This window comes from Manacus vitellinus, unplaced genomic scaffold (assembly GCF_001715985.3).
Source record: "Manacus vitellinus isolate BGI_N305 unplaced genomic scaffold, ASM171598v3 scaffold_30_pilon, whole genome shotgun sequence".
Lineage (NCBI taxonomy): Eukaryota > Metazoa > Chordata > Aves > Passeriformes > Pipridae > Manacus > Manacus vitellinus.
In genome coordinates, this window is record NW_021940291.1 from 6,176,238 (window position 1) to 6,199,971 (window position 23,734).

General features: G+C 38.7%; 1 protein-coding gene across 5 annotated transcripts in view; it reads left to right on the top strand.

Annotated features, from left to right (window-relative positions):
• ZNF143 (zinc finger protein 143) overlaps positions 1–16,393 on the top strand; it is a 34,289-nt gene extending 17,896 nt beyond the window's left edge. For all 5 annotated transcript variants that reach the window (XM_018076018.3, XM_029961042.1, XM_018076019.3 and 2 more), the window contains 9 exons: positions 1,041–1,160; positions 2,204–2,279; positions 4,053–4,178; positions 7,112–7,291; positions 8,401–8,628; positions 9,869–10,017; positions 11,662–11,823; positions 12,276–12,422; positions 14,406–16,393. In XM_018076018.3, coding sequence (XP_017931507.1) covers positions 1,041–1,160; positions 2,204–2,279; positions 4,053–4,178; positions 7,112–7,291; positions 8,401–8,628; positions 9,869–10,017; positions 11,662–11,823; positions 12,276–12,422; positions 14,406–14,489 — 1,272 coding nt within the window. In that variant the 3' untranslated portion in view covers positions 14,490–16,393. The remainder of the gene's footprint in view (positions 1–1,040; positions 1,161–2,203; positions 2,280–4,052; positions 4,179–7,111; positions 7,292–8,400; positions 8,629–9,868; positions 10,018–11,661; positions 11,824–12,275; positions 12,423–14,405) is intronic.
• Positions 16,394–23,734: the final 7,341 nt, after the last annotated feature.

Consider the following 23,734-nt stretch of genomic DNA (forward strand, 5'->3'; position numbering starts at 1 on the left):
GCAATCTAAAGCAGGTTAGAGAGCAGCTGGCAAGGTGAGAGACACTTTGCTGGACCTTGGTTGCCAAGAAGAATTAGTTGGGAATGTGAAGGCTGGGGACAGCCTTCAGGAGTCTCCATCCTTAGAGATACTTGGAACACATTTGGATACTACTGTGAGGAACTTGCTGCAGCTGACCATGCTTTGAGCTGAAGGTGTTGTCTCCTCATCCATTCTGTGCAATGTTCTTTTGTACAGTTGAGAATAGAACTGGATCCATAAGAAAAGAGAGGTGGTCTAATAGGGCAGACCTTTTAAAATAGTCTCAGTTACTTTGCATACAGTCGTATCAAAGTGCTTACATTTGGGCTTCTGCTCTGTTCAGTCTGTATGAAAGGTTCTTGCATGTCAGTGTAAGCCTTTAAAAGGGGTTTAAGTTGCCTCCTGAAACTATTCTGTGTGTTTTCCTATTGTGTCATGCCAGAAGGGAGAGTAGAACCTAACTCAAATTGCTCCAATTAGTTTGATCAAAATACAGGCATTGCAGACCAAGGACAGAATGCTTTCCTTCGTTTTCAAAAAGTGCTCATTATAAGTGCATTTAATTTAAATTGACCTTTCCATGAACTTTATCTTTGAAAGTGGTCTGATTTATGGCTAATCTCCCTTAGGAGATGGTCCAGTGCCTTAGATGTAATCTAAGATTCTTCTGTCTACTCATTTGGTTGTTTTACCACTGTCTTATTTTTTAAATTATTTTGTCTTTGCTATTTGGCTAATTAATGCAAGCATTTAAATTTGCTAGCTACAAGTATGTTTTACAGTTTCTCTCATCAGAATTTATGCTTTTCAGTTATTTATTTCTAGTTAGTTTATTTATTGAGGACTAAGAAATATGTGGCATAGCAAAGAGAAACAAAAGAAACCTGTCATAATCAGCTCTGGCTTGATAGCAAAATAAAGTTGTGTGACTTCTCTGATCCATTTTGGTTGTTGGTTTTTTTTAGTGTGTGGTTTGATTGTGGTTTTTTTTGTTTCCTTTTTTTCATTTTTACCTTAAGATTGTCCTGCAAGGACATGGAACAAGAGTGACTGCAAAATCTCAGCAGACTGGAGAGAAAGCCTTTCGCTGTGACTATGATGGTTGTGGCAAACTGTACACAACAGCTCATCATCTTAAGGTGAGGAGATGTACAATGTGCATTGTTACTTGGTAGACACGATTTTTTTGGAAAGCTTGTGGTTAACAGTAACGGAAATGAACAGAGAGCCAGTTGCAATGGGGCTGTTTTGTCAAATGTTTAGTGGATTGATTTTACAGGTTTATTGGATTGATTTGTCTCAGGTGCTCAGCTGAGTTTACTTAGTGTTCTGGGTAGATGCAGGTGTGGGATCATGTTAAGCTGCTCTATTGCCATAATATAAGAAATCACTGTTGAGATTGATTCCACCAGCAGTGTCACAATAATTCTGGAATCCAGTGTTCACTTTATCAACTTTTTTATCATGTATGCACGATCATGCAAAAATTCTATTTTTTTAAATATTTCACCATCATAATACAAAGTCTGGCTCTTCAAAATGATCTAACATTCAAAGTGAAAAGCTGGAGCATCTTTGCTTTACAGATGGCAACGCCTTAATACTCTTCCTTTTTTAAATTAAGTAAAGGAACTACTGAAACAGTAAGGGCGTAGAGCTGTTCCCATTCCAGCTGAGGCTGAGGTAATCACCTGCTGATGAGGTAACCTCTTTGCAGTGCTGCCTTGTCTCTGACTAAATAGAGGCGCCAGTGAGTAGCTGACTCTATGGATCACATGCTAAACTGGTGTCCTTGCTGCAGAGGCTTCATGCAATATAAGAGGATCATTGGGAGCATTCAGTGGAGGCAAAACTCAGATAGAGAGTGGGCTCTGAGGCATGTTTGCATATCGTCTTTAATGTAGATGCATGATGGCAACTCTGCCTGTGCTTACAGAAGTGTTTTGTGCAAAACTGACTGGAAGGATCAGCTTAAACTTCAGAAAGAGACATCTTTAGTTTTAGGGAAAACGTTGTTACCATATTTCATTATTTTTCATCACTGATATAAACATGATTTATTTCTCTTCCTAAGATTCACTGTTTATATCAGTGATGAAAACTGTTGACTTTGAGAATGAACTGTTTCTGTGCTGAAGTAACCAGATATGTTTCATTAAGTCTCTGTCTTGGATGTCAACAGGTGCATGAAAGGTCACACACGGGAGACAGACCGTATCAGTGTGAACATCCTGGATGTGGCAAAGCCTTTGCAACAGGTAATCTTTTGTAGACTAGCTCCTCCTGCTTGTTATTGTTTGTCTCTGAATAAACTAAGGTTTGGGTATTGTCTTTTTTAAACTGCTAAGTTGGTTGGCAGAACTGCAAAAAAAAAAGTAATCTTTTCAGCTAGTGTAGCACATGGAAATGACAGAGGATTTAATTCTTAGTTACTGAAGGAGGAATGAGATGAAACACTCAATACTTCCCTTACTCTTCACCTGTTACGCTACAGTCAAATTTTAATGTTGAAAAATAGACCTTTCTTAACGTTCGACTAATAGCAAAAGTTAAATGGGGTGATAATAGAAAGCTGTTGGCTAGAGGTAGATTGATGATCTTCTGATGTAAATTTGAAAGGAACTTCCATGGAAGATGCTGATTTAAGTGTTCTTTACTGAATTCGTATCAGAATGACATCTCATGAAGTGAACTCTACATTTCATACAGACTGCTCTTAAATAATGCTCTTCCTGAGATTGAATTTGATCATGCAAAATGCAATTTGAAGAATAAAACAAGGAAGAAAGTGGAAGAGCACGTTTTGTTTCAAATTCTTTTTCTTTGAATGTAAATTAGTATGTTGCTTAGAAAGGTTAGGCTTTTTTTTTAATAAGTTTTTTTAAAATAAATTCATGTGATCTAATACATAAATGCTAGTGAGAAAGGTCAGAAGGGAAACAACCACACTTACAGAACTGCACCTTTAATTGCATAGTGTTTGTAAAGGGATTTCAAAACTCCACAATGAAATGTTCTCTTCTTTTGCAACAGACTGTATGGCTATAAACAGCTGTTTTCTACAACTACCATATTTTTGGTCAGAGCTGTTGTACCTCTGTAGTTCAGCAATCTTTGCCTTTGACAAAGTTCACTTGAATTACTGAATGCTCTTGGTTTAAATATGAAGCGCTCTCCTGGGTTGGATCATGAAACCGAGTTCATTTTACATGTAAAGAGTGAATTAATGCTCAGCTTGGTACACATGCTTTGTGTTTTTAAGAACATCAAGAGTAGGAATTTCAGTTGTTTTGGGGAGAACACGTTGTGAAATTAAAGCAAATGCCACTTTCTTACAGACTTTCTTTATTTGGTAGAAATATACACATCACTTGTGGGCACAAGTAAAATTCAGGTTTGTTTTCTAAAATGGCTGTTTCAGGCTTCTTTAGTCATATTTTCAGGGAAGTGCTGAAAGGAAAATCTTGGTAAAATGCTCATTGCAAAATAATTTACAAAGGGCCTGATCCAAAGTTCACTTTCAACTGGTAGAGTTTTTGATGAAGATGAGTTCCTAAAAGTTATCCTAAAGAGAATGAGTGTCTGTGACTGCTATCAGTTAGCATTAAAAGCACATATATAGGTGCTAACTTCATTAGTGGAACTGCTTTTTCTGTGAGCGAATGTCATTTTGGTGGCAGTAGTGGGAAGAGGTAAAAACTAGATGGAATGCAGAGCACACAGCTTCTTCAGAAGGCAGAATAAACATTTGTCCACATTATAATGATTACAGTTTATCCTTCTGAAGGGAAGGAGAAGCATTATGGAAGTGTATTTTCTTCACAAATGAAGGATGAAAGAATTTCTAAACGGTTATCTAGAGTTCTGCTGCTCTGTATGGTAGAATGAAGAGCTTGTGAAGAATGAAAGAGCAAATTTTACTCATCATCCAGTTTCCTGCTTGGAATGGCAAGCGCAGGTTTTGATGGTGATGGTTTATGAGTATCCTAGTTTTGTGTTTACACTTCTGTAACATCCTTTCTGATCTTCAGGGTATGGGTTAAAAAGCCACGTTCGAACACACACGGGGGAAAAGCCTTATCGGTGCACAGAAGAAAATTGCACTAAATCATTCAAGACTTCAGGAGACCTGCAGAAACATATTCGAACCCACACAGGTACTATTATCACTCAGTACTTTTCTGTTAATTCACTGAGGTAAGGGGTTTTTTTTTCTGTTTGTTCGTTTTGTGACTTTATACTTACAAAATCAGCCTGTGTGTATTCTCTTTCTGAAGCCCAGTGAGCTCAACTGCATTTCAGCATGGTAAGCATTTACTGGAAATCCAGCATGCTTTTCTAGGAAAAAGTGCCCAAGCATCCACACTGCACTAACTTTAGCAATGCCTCATTTAAATTGTCACTGAGTCACTTGTTGCCTTTACAGTTTCATCTGCAGCTGTAACAGAACAAGGAACTTTCCTCAATAATATGTCTCACCTTTTTGAAATGCCATCAGTGTTCTTCAGGTTTGGTGCTTTAATACAACTTGCATGCCAGCTTCATGAAGGTTGATACTTCTGAGCTTGTTATCCTGATTGCCCTTCTCTTTATGCAGCAGAAAAATGAACAAAAACATCATAGAAAACCAACTGTTAATAAAGCTTCCAAATGCATTAAAAAAAAAAAATCTTATATTTTTTCCAAAAAGATTCATTTGAAAGGCAAAACATAAATATAGAAAGCATACACTACAACTCTGCAAAACTCTGTGGGTGCACTCATGTAAAAAAGCTTGCACAATGTCTCCTTTGTTCCTGAGATCTTAAAAAAAAAAACCAAAACAACCCTTAAATCTAGGAAGAACAATCCATCACTTGCTAGCCTATACCATTAAGTATATTTATCTCTGCTAGAACACTGACAAGTTTTTCCACTGAACATTCTGAATCTTAGTGAGTAAAGAAGAAAAGACAAAAGAAATAGTTTGGGTTTTTTTCTCAGATCAGTGTGGGGAGGTGGGATATAAATGCAGGCAATAAAAATTGTAAAACCTAAATATTACATTAAGATATTTCTTGTGCTTTCTCGGGAGATTAGTGCTGTCGTGATGTAAAATTGGTCATCAGGATGAATATCTCAGTTCTAGAAGAGAACTGTGGATCTTGTGTACTACATCAAGTACAGACTGTGGACTGAAAGGTTTCTGGAGTATGGACAACTTGATTAGCTGTAGACTTTTTTTTTTACTTCTTTATGTCCACATAAGTTGTGTGGTAATTGAATCTCTTTAATTAGTAGTTGAGGCAACACTTGAGCCAGCCTTATGTAACCTACCCACTTGAACAATATGAATAATAGAATCATAATCTCCCACCAGTCCAGGGACCAGAGTGCAGGAATGTCTTTTTTAGATTTCTGAGTAGTTTCGGGAAGCTAAAGAATGAGAAGATTTTGCACCAAGTCCTTTGTGCACATGGATGGAGCAGTGTGTGCTCATGCCCTATGCAAGCTGCAGCAGTGCACCCGATGGCGACAGGTCTGGGCTCTCCTACTCTCTTCCATGGCTCTGAAGCCTTTTCCTTCCTTTATCAGGCAGATCGGTGTTAGTGCTTTCTTAATTATCTGCCTGTTTTAACCAAAAGTGATTTTTTTCCCTCTCTTTGAGTAGCAGTCCAGTCTCACTTTCTGTGCCATCAAATGCTTGCCTCGGGTTCCTCGGTGACTTCCCCAGGCACACAACTCGGGGATCAGAGAAGCTGGTGTGGATGGTACCTCATGCTGCAGTGGGGTAGAGCTTGAAGGCTTCGGACTTGCTTTGCATTTCTAGTGCTGCAGTTCTCGGTCACCTGGAAACAGGTCGCTTTGCTAACTAGGCCATTAGAAACTGAAAAGGCTGCCTTCTCTGACCGGTCGGGTGACATTCCTGCGGGCATTCTTTAAGAGCACTTTGTTTTCGTTTCTAGCGTAGGGTCTGTTGTTGGGCGGGGTTGGCTCTGCACCTCTGCTCCTTTCAGGCGTGTTTGAGGTCCTGGCAGAAGCAAGGCTTAGGGGAGCCATGGTAACACAACACTGAGGCGTGTGTGCGTAATACACATGCTCTGCCTTGGCAAAGGCTTGAAAAACCTTCCTGAAACAACTGCCCGAAGGAGTGAATAGGAGTTTCCTCTGCCAAGGAGTTAACTGCTTTGGAGTTTTGTGGTATTAGTGTCTCTATAATGACTTGTTTTTTTTATTTCTGTCTCTAAGTACCTATTGTTGTATCTGCAGTGGTATTCTGCCCTCTCTTGCTCTTGGATTCTTCTCTTCGGTAAGCAGTATAGTGGGTGGAATATACTTAGCATTAGAAGTGCTGAGGTGCACGACAGCCTGTCAGGTGGCTCGAACTTCTCCAGACTTAACCCCCTTCACTCTCCTTCTCTGTGTGCTTTGATAGACCTGAAAGGTCAGGAGTATTGTGGTATTAGTGGCTGGCCTTGTCTGGTGTTCACAGTGAAATGTTCTGGTGCAGGGTCGTAAGTTGTTGTGCTTAAATTTACATTACATTATTAGACTTACTTTAAAAGAATCTGTATTTGTGATTGCTTTGGTTTTGGGGTTTGAAACTTGAGTTTCATGGCTGTCTCTCTTTATAAAGTTTGTTCTTCTCAGTTAAAGTTAGAGTGAGTTTTACTTACCCATTTGTATCTTGGTTATATGTTAAACCATGAAGGGTTTTTTTCATTTCATGAATTAACAATTGACAAATGTGCAAATGGTATGATACACTTGTTTTGGATAATATAGGTATGAATTGGAGAGGGTATTAAGTACTTGTTAGAATACAGATGATGTGGAAGCTCATCAAATCAACTGAGTCTGTTTTATACATTATAAAGTACTAATCTAAATGCTTCATAATTTAGCTTACAGACTGTATAATTTTCCCAAATTTTGCAAGTTTTTGCTAAACTAGAATACTTCACAGTGGCGTGTTCATGGTATTTCTGACTGAGGATCTCAACGATAGAATTGGTAGCTTTGGATTCCTACATTCAGTCTAAGTGTAACTGAGTGTTTTTGTTCTTTTATAACTTTTGCATATGTACCGTTTCTTGTCTTTTTTTTTCAGGTGAAAGACCCTTTAAGTGTCCCTTTGAAGGATGTGGCAGGTCATTCACAACGTCTAATATTAGAAAAGTTCACATCAGGACACACACAGGCGAAAGGCCTTATTATTGTACAGAGCCAGGATGTGGGAGAGCTTTCGCCAGTGCAACTAATTATAAGAATCATGTGAGAATACACACAGGTATATGAGCGATGCTTTGTATTTTGAAGTGGAATCTGCCTGGGAGAGGCTGTCATTCTCCTTGAGAACAATGTTTTGGTGTGTTGTAATTGGGTATAGTCATGTTCATATGACCTGGCTTGGTGCTTCTCTTTGGGTCTCCTCTCCCCTCAGCAGTTAGGTTTCCCACCTTGCTGTCAAGGCAGAATAATTTTGGATTGGATACAAAGTTTTTTAAAACATGCAAAACCTTGTCTTCAGTGGACATTGGGCTAAATCTTTAATGTGGTTCTGGGGCTTGCCTCACTTGTGAGCTGTTTTGTAAATAAATAACAGTAAAGGACAAGTCTGAGCTTTAACTTTGGCTCACTGTTATGAGTCACTCTTTCATCCCAGCTGTGTTTTCCTTGCTGCTGAAACTGTGGTCAAAACTTCCTTTTTATAGACTGGAGGTGAAAATACTTACCCAACTTCGATTTTCAGGTTTAGTTGGCAGAAAAAATCACCACAAATTTGAAGATTTTAAAATGTAAAAGCCTGTGATAGCCATATCATCTTGGTAGCATTATTTATTTTATAAAACACAGACAGGCTTCCTAGATCTATGTTCTGTATCTCAATTTATATTTTTACTTTACAATGTAATTTAGACATTTGTTTCATTGATTTTTAAGTAAAAGTTGTTTCTCTATGAAACCATAATTGTTTAAACTTATGCTTCCTGTAGATTTCTTCAGAGCTTCACAGACTCAAAAGTAGGTGATACTACTAGTGAATGGACATACCTGATCATTGAGGAAAAGTATGGGGTTTCCAGTAACAAAAGAAAAAAGTTATCAATAGAATGGCAAACTGACATGGCAGCTTTCAGCCTGTATCACTCTGTCTTCATCAGAAGGATGTTTTAGATGGGATGAAAGGGGGAAAAAAAATGGGCCCAACTTGTACTGGCAGTAGTTTTTAAAAAAAGGCAGTAAGAGATTGCATTGATAAACTTTGTGAGGATGAGCTTCACTGTTGCCTTTGAAATGCAAGTATGGTTGGTAATGAAGGTGCGTATCATTTGATGGCAAATTTTTTCTGTGCGTCCTGGATAAAATTCTCTTTGTCCCTCTTGTTTTCCCATATAGGGGAGAAGCCCTACGTTTGCACAGTTCCTGGTTGTGATAAACGTTTTACAGAGTATTCCAGTTTATACAAACATCATGTTGTACACACTCATTCCAAACCCTACAACTGTAATCACTGCGGGAAAACCTACAAGCAGATTTCTACTCTTGCTATGCACAAGCGGACAGCGCACAACGACACTGAGCCCATTGAGGAGGAACAAGAGGCTTTCTTTGAGCCACCTCCAGGTTAGAATTTCAGTCTTCAGTTCTCTTGTTGTAAAAAAAATGGGCTGGATAGTATTTTTCTGGGGTTTTCAATAACCAAGGAAATTAAAGCATAGATAAAAATTGGAAGTACTTAATAAAGACATCTTAATTTCTCTGTAAGACTTTAGTGTGGTAGGTAACTTGTAAACAGAAATTGAGAGAGTAATTGATCAGATAATAAACTCATTTATAGCAGTCCTGGGGATAAGAGAGAAATTTGAGTTGCAGTCTCAGCACACCTGCAATAAACATGAATGTGGGGAAGGGACTGAGAGAATCTAAACTACTTTGATTGCAACCTACTGGATTTTTCTGAGAGTATATATAATGCCATGGTTGGTGACAGTCTTGTGTGCAGGAGTTGATGAAAAAAACCATTGTTTTTGCAGCAGGCTGATATTGTGTTGGTTCTGCTGTTCTGCTGTTGGTTATAGCAGTTCTGTGAGGTGTCCTAGAGGCAGAGATGAAAATAAGCTTCTGTGCTGCAGCACCCCTCAGAGTATGTTTTTCATGGTATCATGAGTATTGAATCCTATGACTATAAAAGATGAGACCAAAGAAGATAATGTGACAGGATATATATACCACTTGTCAAATGGTGATATTTAGATCAGACAGAATATCGGAAATGTTGTTTTGGTTAGAAAAGTTGGTTTGCTACATGTTCATGGGAAACTGCACTGAATGCCTCAAGAAGATTTGCTATAGCCTAATTCCTTCTCTTAACGGAATGATAAGATTCATTTGCTGAGGTTAAACATTTCTTAAGATAATGAACTTACTTAAATCTCCACACAAAGGTATCTCTGTGTTCTTCTATATGTTCGTTAATTAATAACTTTTTTTAAAAAGCTTCCAGTTGTGTTTGCATGAAGTCCCTTGTGTGGAGAAGTTAACATTTAATGATAATTAAATTAGGAATGTTTGCCACCATTTTAATATTTGCTTATAAGCTAAATGTATAGTTTCTTCATATGTAGTGTTTGTATGTGTAAAAATTCATTGCTAGAAGATTACATCCATTACATCCCGTGTTCCCAAAATAACAGACTTTCTGGCTCGCTTTTGGTCTCTTTTATTTTTCTCATCTTTCTACTTAATTTTTCCATTGGAGTGTTTAAAAACTTCAAACCAGGCTGGGACTTAATCCTTGTTATTTGCTTTCCTGGCAGCATTTAGAGTATGTAAACTATCCTCTTACCTTCTTTGTCTCAAATAGGTCAAGGTGAAGATGTTCTCAAAGGCTCCCAGATAACGTATGTGACAGGGGTAGAGGGAGAAGATGTAATTTCTGCACAGGTTGCTACAGTTACTCAGTCAGGATTAGGTCAACAAGTGGCACTAATATCCCAGGATGGAACCCAACATGTAAGTAACCACAGTGTTTGAGACTTACAAAAATAAACTGAGAACTGAGGCACGTGTTAGCATAAATAAATATGTACATGGGTTTCTTAAGGAAAGAAGCTTCTTTGGAGCTGCATCTGGATATATTTAGTGTTATGCCTCCTGTGGGATACCTAAATGAAACCACATATTCTGACATGTGAAACTATTAATACAAAGGTAGGGGTTTTGTCTATCCTTGATATCTTTGTCACTCTTAATGAGCTGTTTTAACAATTGTCATATATACAACCTAGTTTCTGAGGTTTCTCAGAATTTCCTAATTATGCTGTTAATAGATGATGGTCATCTTCTCTGTTGTCTGCACACACTTGGGGGCTGAAGGAGTGGGAAGTCTTTCCAGTCCAGGTGCCTGCTTTAAAAGCAGTTTGGTAGTGTGCAGTTCTTGCCATTCCTAACATAAGCCAAAGGATAAGGAATGCTTTGTTACCTCCTCCACTTGAAAATTCCTATGGCTGTATTTTTGTAAGGATTCCTATGGATATATATTTTTAAGGATTTCATATGAAATTTCATTGGGAAGGGACTTCAGCACAACTCTCTTGATTCACTATAGCAGCATACTGAAGGCTTGTGAGGAACAGTTTTTATCTCAGATGGTAGGGCAGCTGAAATACCAGTAGCGTATGAAAGATATATTCTGAATTCAAACTGAAAATGAAATATTCAAGGGGGCTGTTACATTGCCAGCTCTGGACATTGCAGCAGTACTAAGTAGCTGGCATTTTTACCCTCTAAAATGAACATTGGTCTGCAGAAGCCTTGACATAGAGTTCCTACATTTATTTAAATTATCCTTCAGCTTGACTTCAGTTCTGGGATTTACTGCCTTGTAAAACAGACATCAGATCATGTATCTGATGCCCTAATGCATTTATACCGGAGACATCAGTAATTTAGATCATTAATTTTTATGGATTTATTTTTGGTTTAAATTCTAAGCCTTCATAGGCCTCTTTAGTATTTCCATTAAGGTCAAAGTATGTCAGGTGGTACTACCTTAAATCCCATTGTCCACTGTGTAAGACACATGCATAGATAATCTATCATGCTGTTATTTGGGATATGATGTGATTAACATGGAGTTGTAGACTCTGGGTTTAAGTATGCAACCTCTTTTTTATTACTGGGAGTCAGATTTTTATTTCTGTAAACAGATAAGTGTGTCTGAAAGGTCATGAACTGTTAAATCCCAGTGAAGACAAAAACAAGGGCTCTTTGTCACAGTTGGGGACTTGGCCAAAGAGTGATGGTGATTCCTGAGGAATGAATGAGCACACTGGTCAGGAAGTGGAATAACGCCTACTAGATCTTTTGGCCAGTTTACTTGAGATCATGGCTTAAAATGTTTTTCCATGCTATTGTGAGCAAGTTGCCTTTTTCTTCTGGGTTGCTACACACTGTTTCAAATAAAGAAACTGAACTAGCAGTATTCCTGCTGATCCAGCTAGCAGGGATTTTTGATAAATGTTGTTAAGGAATATCATTTTTTTGTTTAAACCTCACTTAAAAACATATGTTATATTGCCAAAACCTTGACAAAAGTATGACTTGAGCAGCAACCAAACCTTTTATTTTTACTTCATGAATTATTTTGTGTTTCAGGTCAACATATCCCAGGCAGACATGCAGGCCATCGGCAATACTATCACTATGGTGACACAAGATGGCACCACCATCACCGTCCCTGCCCACGACGCCGTCATCTCTTCTGCAGGAACACATTCCGTGGCGATGGTTACTGCAGAGGGCACAGAAGGACAGCAGGTAAGAGATCATCCTGCATACATGTGTCATCTTCCTTTATGAACTGATATAAAATGGGCATCTAAGCCATCACAGTTCTGGTGTTCACATAGATTTATCTTAGTAAAGCAGTTTTCAGCACCTGGCCGTAGCATTCACCTCCTGGTCATAGCATTCACCTCCTAAGTGTCTGATGTACATCAACGTATGGCAGAATGTTCATGTATTCTACCAGGACAAAACTCCGAGGTACCAGCCCGATAATTCATTTAGGTGAGTGGCAGAGCTAAGAATAGAATACAGTATGAACTGTATAATTTTATTGCTTAATATTATGGGAATGTAACTTATTTAGCAGATAGGAAAAGTTGAACAGTCACAGGTTTGAATTTAACTCTGAAGACAGTGGTTGTATGAGGTCAGTACAGTACCAGATCTGTCACCCAGCTGATTCTCTTCTTTTGGTCTTGAAGGTTGCCATTGTGGCTCAAGACTTAGCAGCATTTCACAGTGCCTCCTCAGAAATGGGACATCAGCAACACGGGCACCATTTAGTGACTACAGAAACTAGACCTGTTACATTGTTGGCGACATCCAATGGGACACAAATTGCAGTACAGGTAAGATGGGGATAAATGTTTTTTGGAGTGCTTCTGCTAGAGTTAGAAGTTACTAGTCATGTAACAAAATGATTCAAATAAGCTTGGCATCCCAGCAAAAAAATTGGCCATAACCATATGGTCTCATGTTTTAAATAATATATAGGGTTAGGAAGAGGAATAAGCAGCACCTGATTTTTACTTGTAGCGTTTCCAAAAAAGGGGGAGGTTAGGGATGAGTCAAACTTCAGGTCAGTTGAATTGTTCATGGAGTCACAGGTTTTCAGTGGAAATGTGCTTTCATTCATCCTTCAGCTTTACATATAGAGCTGACACGTATAAAACCAAACTCTCAAGGATAAATTGCTATGAACTTATAAAAATAGTGAATTTATGTTATTTGAACCTTGAAATGCTAACAGTGAAAAGGTGCAAACAGTTATATAGGAAGATTAACAATCAGAAATCTCTGGAAATAGGGACCTTCTGTGTATGTGCCAAACCAGCACAGTACAAGCAGTAGTCTCTGTAAATAATTCCTCACATTGTTCAAACACTGTAATGAAAAAGTAGTTTCTAGGTATGAAAGAGCTCTTAAGAGCTCAAATTGAAAGGAAAAGTGTTAATATCTTCAAGCAGAAAGGAGAGATTGTTATTTCCTCCTTTGTTAAATGGAAAATAGCTGGTTGAAGAGCAATGAAAATTGAGAAGCGCTGAATTCTGAACTCCTCTCTTTTGAGCTAAGTTGGCAGTAACCAAAACTGCTTGTAAGAGAAACCATATCAGAAGGCAATTGTTTGCAGGAAAGCAAAGTTGCACCCTCAGCAGTGTGTCCTTTGAATTAAAGGAAAATATAGGCACTCTTTGCTCATGCCCTTCTTTTTTTACCAACAGTGGAGCATTTGGTGAAGTATCTTTACATTTATTAAACTTAAAATATATAATACAAATAGAAGAGAGAGAGAATTCAAGATTAAAATATTACTGATTATTCCTGAGGTTTTGATAGGTTTTTCTTTTGTACTTTGATTCTAATAAATTAACCTGTTTTGTTTCTAAATACTGGTAAAGCCAGTAGCCTGATGGTCAGGTTAAAGTCCTAACGAGGTGATAAGAGGGGTCTTCTTGATTTGAGTGGCTCCAGAATGTGATATGCAATGACTGTAAAAATAACAAGGGATACTTACAACTGTCCCATTAGGTAAAATAATCTGGTTTTATCTTTCACATTCTCATATGTGTTTCTCCCAGGCCAACAGGTAATGGCCAGCTGTATGTTTTTTTGTGAGGTTGAGATTTGTCTTCATTGTACCAATCATGGTTGTACATGCATAGCATCTATATTATAAAATTCCATGGATTCTTTCCCCAAATCATGTCTCCAGTTGTCTTTATTCAGGTTATGTTGCTTCTGGTAGTACCAGATATATTGATGACTTTGTAGTTGCAACAAGATAATTTCCTCTCTAAACTACTGTGGAATCAGTGTCATCACAACAGGTTTTTTATATGCTCAAGATTCTACAGTAAAGACTTTTTCTATAAATTACTGTTATATGGTCTTCCAAAGAGCTGACTTTCTGTTACAGAGTTACGAAAAGTGAAGATGTTTATTTGCTTTACCAGTGTTAAAATGTAATCCAGCAGCCACCATGACTTCAGAAAGCCTTGTTTTAGTTTTGTAATGTCTGCCAAGTTGAAATATCACCTACTTTGTGTGTCCTGTAGTGTGTTTACCTTGGAGCAGTTCTTTGAAGCAAATGTATTCGGTAGATACTTAGAAACTTAGTTTAATCTCCTATCAGCAGCTGTCTTAATTGTCATGCTGATTAGATAGCTGCTGATATATATTACCCTGGAGAGGTGTGACAATGCTGATCATGCTTATTTGGGCTAAAATATTGTTTGATGTCTAGATCTTTGCTTTCATATCATTTTTTTAATGCATTTGTTATCCATGTATAAAACTTTGGATTTACCTATGTTTAAATGCATTTGTTTCAGCTTGGAGAACAACAGTCTCTGGAAGAAGCCATTAGAATAGCCTCCAGAATACAGCAGGGTGAAACACCGGGGATTGATGATTAACTTCTAAAACTGCTACTAGAACAATAGAGTGAAAGCTATTTTATTTTCAATCAGCAAAGGTCCATGCCAGCAGCAAACCATAAAAACTTTGAAGTCACCCACTCACTGATACTATGTACACATTTTATGCAAGAGTGAAGAACATTTTCTGAGTTTTGTGTACATAACCCTTGGAATGGACTGACATCATCTACTTACAACCGTTGTATTCAGGAATATGGAATTAGGATTATATAGTAAACTTTCTTGTTATCCTTTCATCAGATTTCAGACTGGTCTACAAGCAAGTGAAAAATAGAAGTATTGGAATTAATTTTTAATGTCATGTACAAATAATGAAGGCATTACTGAAGATTTCAGATGTTTAAATCACCATTTCAGGAACCCTTACAAATAATAAAGGCAATAAAGCCTTTTAAATTGCATTCCATCAATGGAAAAGTCTTGGATTTTGAGCCTACTACTGTAAATCTTCGTATTTTGATTTGTTTCATACAGATTTGAATACTCTTTAGATTATCTACCCCATCTCATTCATTGTAAATACAGACTGTTAATGCTGGAAATGCTAATTATATTATCTTTAAATTGGATTATGTACAAAGGACAAACTGGTTGTTCAATATTAAAGAAAGTAAATCTAATGGTTTTGTTTCTTTACATATTTTACTTAAGATGTTACTCTCAGATTATTATGCAATAAATATAGCAAGATTGTATTGTTTAGGTAGGATGATATTGTTGTGTGACGTATTGTTTTATTTCCTAATGAGACTGAAGTTCAAATTATTTATTTACGGCCTTGTATAAATTTTTCCAAAGTTTATTTATCATAAACTTAATTTTTTGACGTATTAATTTTGATCATAATCCACTACAGCGTGTTAAGTAATTAGTGGTAATAGTTATTTCAAACATGCTAAAACACTACAAGAATGATTTTGACTAAAAAGTAAAGTTGCCCGTTTTCAAGAGAAATATTTTCAAATGGTGCATCTGCAGCATAAGTACTAATAGTCTATTTTCAACAGTTCTGAATGCCTGCTGCTACCAATCAGTACCTAGGATATGCTGATAATGAGTGCTTTTGAAAATCAGGACACAAGTTACTAGAAAAAAGGGATTAATTAATGATGATGTAAGTACAATGCTAGTCTCCAGTGATCATTCTGTAAAGGAACAAAAAATTTGTTGTAGATATGTCTTAACACATACAGCAAAATGTAACTTTTCTCTTTTTTTTAATATGAAAAGGTGTTTCTACTCTTGTCTTGTTAGTAAGCTGGTTAAGCAAGTTAAAATTTTTTGACTTCCTGTAAGTTCAGTGTTTATTTTAGATGAGTGTCAAGAGCACTTCTGAAACCGAAGCCTCATTTTTTTTTCCCTCTCAAAGGAAGGATTAAACATCCTCTGGACAAAGTCTTTATCAAGTAATCACAAGTGTTGTGAGATGCACATTCTACATGAAAAAATAAAGTCCATAACTCCATACTTTGAGGTATTTGACCTCAAAAAGGCCAAATTTGAATAGAATTAAGCTAATTAATTGTGAATTACTATTTCAGTGTGGGTTGCAGCCTTTTATGTTTTCTATACAGAGGCCAACTGTAAAGTACAGTGAGAGAATACTGTACTGTGGGATAGATGGGGACAAAGCAAAGACTATTCTCTGGATCCATTAGAGAGTACAACTTGGAAACAATTAGGCTGTCTGTAACTTTTGTATAGGATTGAGGCTGCTTGCTCACTTAGGTGCCAGTTTTCCTGAAGTGTTGTAAATCTTGATATCCCATGGAGATAAATGTACTATGCAAGGAGGATTAATTGCCTGTCAACTAGACCAGTTTCTTAGTACTTATCACCTTTTAGAAATTAAAGTTGTATCATTTGACATGAACGTTCAAGGTTCTTTTTTCTTTTTTTCCCTTAAATTTCATTGCTAATAGTTTCTGGAAACGGTGGCTGGAACAGTGGCTTTGACTTAGCAAAGAAATAACTTCAGTTCTTACTTCTTCTCATTTCCCAGGACACTTTCTGACCACTGTGCAAATGTGAGTATTCCTTCCCTTTCATACCAGTTGGTTTACTGCAAGGCATTCATTCACAACTAGCTCAGTCAGGAAAAGCTGTAGTGTTTTTTCAATTATTTCTCTGACTGTTATTTTACTAGTTACTCTTGCAGAACTCCCAAGTCAGAGGTGGTGCTTCCATGTCTTGCTAGGTACCTCTGCAAAGGAAAACATACTGAATAAATAAGCTAGGGTGACTTAGTGTTTAAAGAGAAACTGAGGTGATTACATTTGTCTTAGCTGTGAGGCCTGCATTCATAACAGACTTGTCTTCCCCATGGAGAGACCTGGGTGCTTTTTCCATCCTGCTTCCATTCAGGCACGAGTGGAAGGAGCTGTTTTGCTAAGATGATGCTGCGTGTTGGTGTTGGAAGGTCCTGGAGTGGAGGTTAGACAGGACAAAATCGGGTTCTGTAGGAAAACTGGATTTCCGGAGGAGGAAACAAAGAATATGACCAAAAGGACTGGTTGATTGGCATTAGAAATCTCTATACTTTCCCCATAGATTTTACCCCTCTTGAAAATTCTGTCTCAAGGGCAGTGCTTTGGCACACTAGAAGGAAATAGCTTGTAAAAGATGATTCCTATTAAGTAAAGCAACTCAGTGTACTACTTTCTGTTACAAACTGACTCCCACATTTCCAGTCACAATTTTTCTTTCAGATCTGAATTCCAGGCCTACACCAATTCCCCTCACAAAGAAGTCAAACCAAAATCTCTGTAGACTTCGCAGTCAACTGTCCTCTTCCGTTTCTACAGTTTTTCACCACGGTGGGTTTTGCTTTACTGTCCCGCTCCTGATAGTAAAAGAGAGGATTATTTTCGTGGCTCCAGGCTGATGACCTATTGTGCCAGACACACTGTGCATAACAATAGGACGGCTTTTACTCTAAAGGGCTAATGGTTTTCATAAGAATAAATCCTGTTGTAAACAGCCGTCATCCCTGATGGTCTCATTAACCCCAGCAACCATCAGCTGACCGATACCGCAGATCTCGGGCCCAGTGTGCGAGACAAGGCACGTGGTGACTGCTCAGCACGCAAGGGAAGGACAGACCTGATAGTCCTGATAAACAGAACGTCTGAGCCCAGGAGGCAGCTCCTCCTAAACTTTACTTTAGTTTCTGACCCTCCTAACCCCTCAAATACTGCCGGGATTTGTCTGGCTGGATGCTCTGGTTTCTGTGATGATCGTGCCGTACTGAAGTACAAGAAAGCACTATGCATTGCTGTGTCCGAGTGCAGTCAGGGAGCCTTCCCCAGGGGTAGGAGCTATTTAATCGTTATTTAGCCACCAAGAAAAGAGGGTGTGGAGCAAGGATGTGATCAAGAGTGTTTCTGAATGTGGCAACTTCAGCTATACAGGTGAGGTTAGTCAGACTGTACATTTTACCTGACCAAGCTTCTACTTAGCAAGATGCAAAAGTGCCCTGTAACAAACCTATTCCAGTCACTCTTAGTTTGTCACTGAATGAAAACAAATGTTCTGTAAAATTTTCTGTGTAATTTTCAAACATAGCACAGATGAAATTTCCCTAATAGTTGGGTGGGAAGCAAACTGATTTTCTTCAGCAGAAAGGTGTTAGAGACTGGAAATGATGAGTAACTTGTGTCCTGTTCAGTTATTACTTTACAGGTGTTGGGAGCTTTAAAAATGTATTTATACAGCATGCATCATTCTTGTCTTGAAAAAGATGGAAATTGCCTTGTCTTTGCAGATGCAGAAATTCAAACTCCAGCTGGTTGTTTATAATAAGGTACTCCTATTATTTTTATTTGCAAAGTATATATTTGAACACTGTATTTCCCAAAAGTATTTTGTGCTCTACTGATAAAAACTTTCCAAAACTTGGCCTCCTATGACAACAGAACAAAAATCAAGAGCCACTTTCACTTCTTTTGTTGTAAATAGTAAACTACACTCAAACTGAGGCATAGAAGCAAGAGTTTTTCCTTGTGTTATGTGTATTTTAAAACATCCCATTAGTTTGGCATTCCTTTGATTCTATTTTTCATGCTGCTGGTGAAGTTCACTTGGCCAAAGGAAAATCTAACAATCTAATTAGGCCATCACCATTAGCAGTAAATGCTTGACACCTTGCCCTATCAGGAGTGGGGTGAGACCAGACTTTTTCAATTGAGGGTTATGTTCAAAGCAGACTTTAATTATCCCAATAAACATACAAAGATATCAGTTATCCCAATAAGCATACAAATATATCAATTATCCCAATAAACATGCAAGCTTGTATCAACAAGGGAGCATTTTATCTTAGATAGTCTATGTATTTATCTCTCATGGAAATGTGAACCCCCCCTTTAAATCCCATCCATCTCAGGTTTTGAAACAATAAGAGATTTTGTTTGGATTTTTGTTCTGTTTAGATTATTTGCAGCATTTTGCTCGAAGGAATGACAAGCCATTTACACTCTTAGGGCACAAATGATTGTGTGGAATGTTTTCTGTAACAAAAACGTGTCTTATGTTACTGTCAAATCCCAGCATTTTACCCTTTCCTTAATTTAAATCCATCACCAGCCATTAAGTTGACTGGCTGCCAGGTTTTACTTGTTTTATTGGAGAGTTTTAGCCTCTCCATCATATTACTGCTTGATTCTTGGTCCTGAACAGCTTTCTTAGTGTGAGACAAAACAAGGAAAAGAGGCTGACTTCCCAAGGTCTGGCAGCTCTGCTGGCATAACAGAAACTACTGTAGAAAGCCTCTGGAGATGTGACAATGTCCCAGAGCTACATCTCCAGTGGGCTTTTTTCTTTGGTGTAGGGCTAATTCAGATTTGAATATAGTTTGTAATGACTGAAAAATCAGAAAGTACAAGAATGGTTTGTGGGACCGACAGCAATAGCTGCTTTTTGGTTTTAAACAAAACATTCAAGGCAGTAAGAGACAGCTTTTTGAATATATGTAGGTTCCTGAGGATGGTGTTAGTGGGAAGAAAATGGCTGAGGTGCTTGAAACTCTTACTATGCTTTTATATTTTTTTATCTGCACATCTAAAAATGTTTGCAAAATGGCTCACCTTAAATGATATGGATAAGAGATTATTAAAAGAATAGTAGTAGATTTGAAAAAAGGCTGAGTACCTCTTTTGTGGTTTTTCATCTTCCCTGAAGGAGAAATAGGAAACAGTTTAGTGATACAGGTAATTAGTAGTGTAGTGACTAAATAGTTTCTCTGCATTAAACATTTTGAGGTTTTTAATTGCTGGTACAAAATCTTTCCATTTCAGTCATTTTAACTTGACTTCAACACAGGAATGGGACATTCTGATTGTACCTGTTTTCAGTCATGGCAATCATTCTGTCTCTTCCACTTTTCAGATGTTTTGGAGGAAATTTCTTACCTGAAGACAACTCTTAGGAACAGATTTCAAGTGTTAAGAGTCAGACATGCAGACAAAAAGGGAGTCACTAAAAACTGTTATGAGTGTTTGCTCTCAGTCACAGAGAAATACTGAATTGTATGTGACTGCTTGGCAAAACCTATGCTTTTTTAATATACCTTGTGCATTGTAACTTCTTTTTGAGTATCTTCAGATCTTTCTTTAAATTCCCAGATTTTGAGCCCAGAAGCTGCTCTTTTTTGGGGGGAGACATCCCAGGTGCTATCAAATTCCCTGTTCTATTCTCCACCTTTTTATCTTATTATTTGGAGTTCCTGGGTGAACACATCCTTGAGAAATCCTCTCTCTGCCTACAGATTATAGGCTAAAGAGAGTGAAAGGACTGGCAGCATCACCTCCAGGCAAATCTTAGGATGCAAAGTCCATTTTTGGTGGGGAACCCATTCAACTCTGGACCTTGTAATGAAGAAAAAGAGGTTGCTAGCTAACAGGAGCTGTTAGCAGCACAGCCCCAGATAAAATAATCTTTGAACTGCTCACCTTTAAGCTGCCAGTGCCCTAGAGGCAACATGTCCCACTTAGCACACAACCACTGAGATCTGCTGGCCTGTATATGCCAAGCCTTGGGTGAACATGGGAATGCCATCACTGGCAATGGTGACAAACACACTGGTCCCCCAGGTACCTGCTGAAGCCCAAGAGAAAAGCTGGGAATAGCAAAGATCTGTCCCTCCTCTCAGTTCTCCACCAATATCTACAGATGGCTGTAGAGTTTCTGTTTTTCATTCAAGCAACTTGACCTTCCTCCCCTTCTGCTTTTTCACTCCATTTATGCCTCTCATAATAAGATGAACTCATCATAGACTATGCTGGCTGATGTAGAATGGGTTTCATCCAGATTTTGGCAGAACTCTTCCAGTTTGACAGAAGTGGTCTTGGAGGACTGCAGATGAACTTGCAAGTGCAGGAATCTCGACAAGATGTCAGTGTATCCACTGCTGTGGCAATTTTCTCTGACAGCCAGACAAATTGGCCATTGTTCCAGTTCTTCCCTATTCGTCATTATTTTGCTACCCACAAAAAATGAACAACAGTTTCCCTTGAGCTTGGAAACTCCTAGTTAAAAGCAGTTGTTTGTGAGTGTGTGCTGCCCCAGCAGTGTTTCTTGTAGCAAAATCTTCAGTGCACCATACTGAGATAGAGATATATATAGATATACATATAAATTTAAAAGGAAGTGTTATTAAAAGAAATCATCCAGAAGCCAATTTTGCAAATATATCCTGAAAACTCTTAAACCACTAAAATTTGTAGGAATATCAGTCAGGCACTGCCTGGGCATCATTATATCTATTTGGAGAATCGGGGCTTTGGTTTGCAAGATTTGTAGTGGCTCAAAGGTGCAGTTTAATCAAAGAATTTGGGATGAATTTGGCTTGGAGAGTATGGCACAGTGGAAGCCTGCACTCACCTTTCTTCCTCCTGTGATGATACCCATTGCTAATGTGCTCTCTGTCTAAGGGAATGGGCTCTGCGGTGCTCATTAGTCAGGCCGTAGGCATCCTAATGCTGATTACAGGTGTGGGGGAAACGGGAGCAGAGTTGCCACACTCCATCTGGTCAAAAAATCATGTCTTCAACAAAACCATTTATGGTCCTGTCAGACCACAGCAAGCAACAGCTGATGCAAGTTCAGAACAGCACGTACGTAGAGCCTGTGAACGTGGCCCTCATATACCAGCTACGCATTTTGTTAGTTACCTATTTATTCGTACTTCCCTTTCTTATTTGCTCTCAGTTTGCAAATAAACTTTCTTTTAAAATAATTGTGTTACTGTTTTTCCCCTTATTTCTCTATTCCTTTTTTCCTTTCTTATATCTATCTTCTCTTCAGAAATACTTCTTTCTCTGTACAAGCTCTGAGTTGTTCTACTTGATTTTGTCCCACTTAAACTGTTCCAGTGATTGGCAATTCGTTAAACTCTGTACAACAGGGCATCAGAATTTCAGTCTGCCACTTGCTCTCACTAAATACCTGTGTTTGTAGACTCCAGAAAGCACTGCAGAATGGGTTATATTTAGGTTGAGTTTGGAAAGGAAACTGCAGCTTTGGCATTACAGGGGGAGGGATTTATCAAAAGCTTGAAGTCTTTAAATTTTTTTAAAGAAAAGGAAACTTCATATATTTCTAAAGCAAGCCACAGATAGTGGCTGGGAAGTTTTGAGTCACTTATTAAGAATTGATTTGCATCTCCTTCTGTAGGGTATGAACTGAGAAAAGAGGGGGGTTGTGTTTTTAATAACCTTCATTTACATCATCTGTTCTAAAACTTGAATCCTTCAGTTAGTATTTGCTACACAGTGCATTTCATCTTCAAAAATGAGCATTTCTAATGGGATGTTACTGTGATTGTAAATTATTGAGCACTGAGTGTGTTTGCACTTGGCTTGATGTAGCCGTATCTCTATAAATGCCACCCAGTCCCATTTTCATAGGTTATGTTGGCCACTTTCAGTTTTCTGAAACTATTTTTCAGTTGGTTTCTCCAAAATGCAAATCTCAAAAGTTATGTTCCTGAGGCTCACCACTGCTTGTCCTGAAAACAAAAACTGTTCATAAGCTTTCAGACGATTGGAAATATGAGAAATATATAGGGATGTGATATTTCAGCAGAAATGCTTCTATGGAGGCCTTACAAAGAAAAAGGTAGGGAAATAATTGTCTTTTGGAGATATAGGTGTCTTGTTACAGGAGACAGCAGAAAAGGCACTCCAAGCCCTGTTCTTGACCACAGCCCTGCCTTCAGCGGTGGGAACATCTGCACATCCACTGGAGCTGCAGCTGTGTCTGAAGTTGCTGCTGAGGCCTCCCCCCATGGACATCCGGGACCAGGGACAGGAGACCAGCAAACAAAGGAAACGTGGTTAAGTACAAATATCTCTTTTCTATTCACCACCCTTAGGGGTTTTAGCTCCTCATTTCTGAAGCTTTCAGGCTCCCATTCAGAGGTGCTGCTCTCCGTAGGACTGTGCCATGGGCAGCACATGAGGATTTGCCCTCCAGGTAAGGAGGGGCAGGCTTTGGGGAGGAGGCAGGGAAGGGGCTGTGCTGCAGCCTCTGAGCATCCCGGTGCCCTCAGCTCCGAGAGGTGAACCCTGGCACTTTGTGCATGTCCAGGGAATCGAGTACGTTCCCAGAGAGTCTGGGGAAGCAGAGAGGAACTAAACACGGATGCACACCTGGCATTCTCTGGGACTTCTGTGGCTGGAAAAAACACCTATTTTTTCATGACCTTTGTTACCCAAGGGGTTCGTTTTAGGGTGATTTGGTAGAGGAGATTGGCAGGTTTATTTGTTGGGTGTCACGTGATGGGAAATGAAGCCAGGAGGCAAAGTGGTGGAATCTGTAGGGAGATGGCCTGGCTGATAAACGGCATCGGCTGTCCATCCCATTGGCTGTGCTGGGACTTGGAAGTGTCTGGTAGGAGTGCACGGGGTGCTGTATTTGAGGCTCCAGTGTTTGACTGCATTTTAAACCACGTGAATCAAGTTATCAGAAATACTTTTTTTTTGGTTGAGCTTAAAAGGCGTCTTTAACAACTCCTTCTGGGCCAGTTACTGTATTACTACTATAGATTAAGTAATTATTATAACATTATTATGGAGATTTCTGGGCACTGAGTTGTAGTAACCAGAGGGGAGGAAAACGACGTTGCAATGAAGCGGGGAGGAGCTGCACCCGGGCGGGGCGGCGCGGTGTCCCCAGAGCTCCCCGGCCTCAGGGCTGGGAAGGGCAGGGCGCTGTCCCCCGGC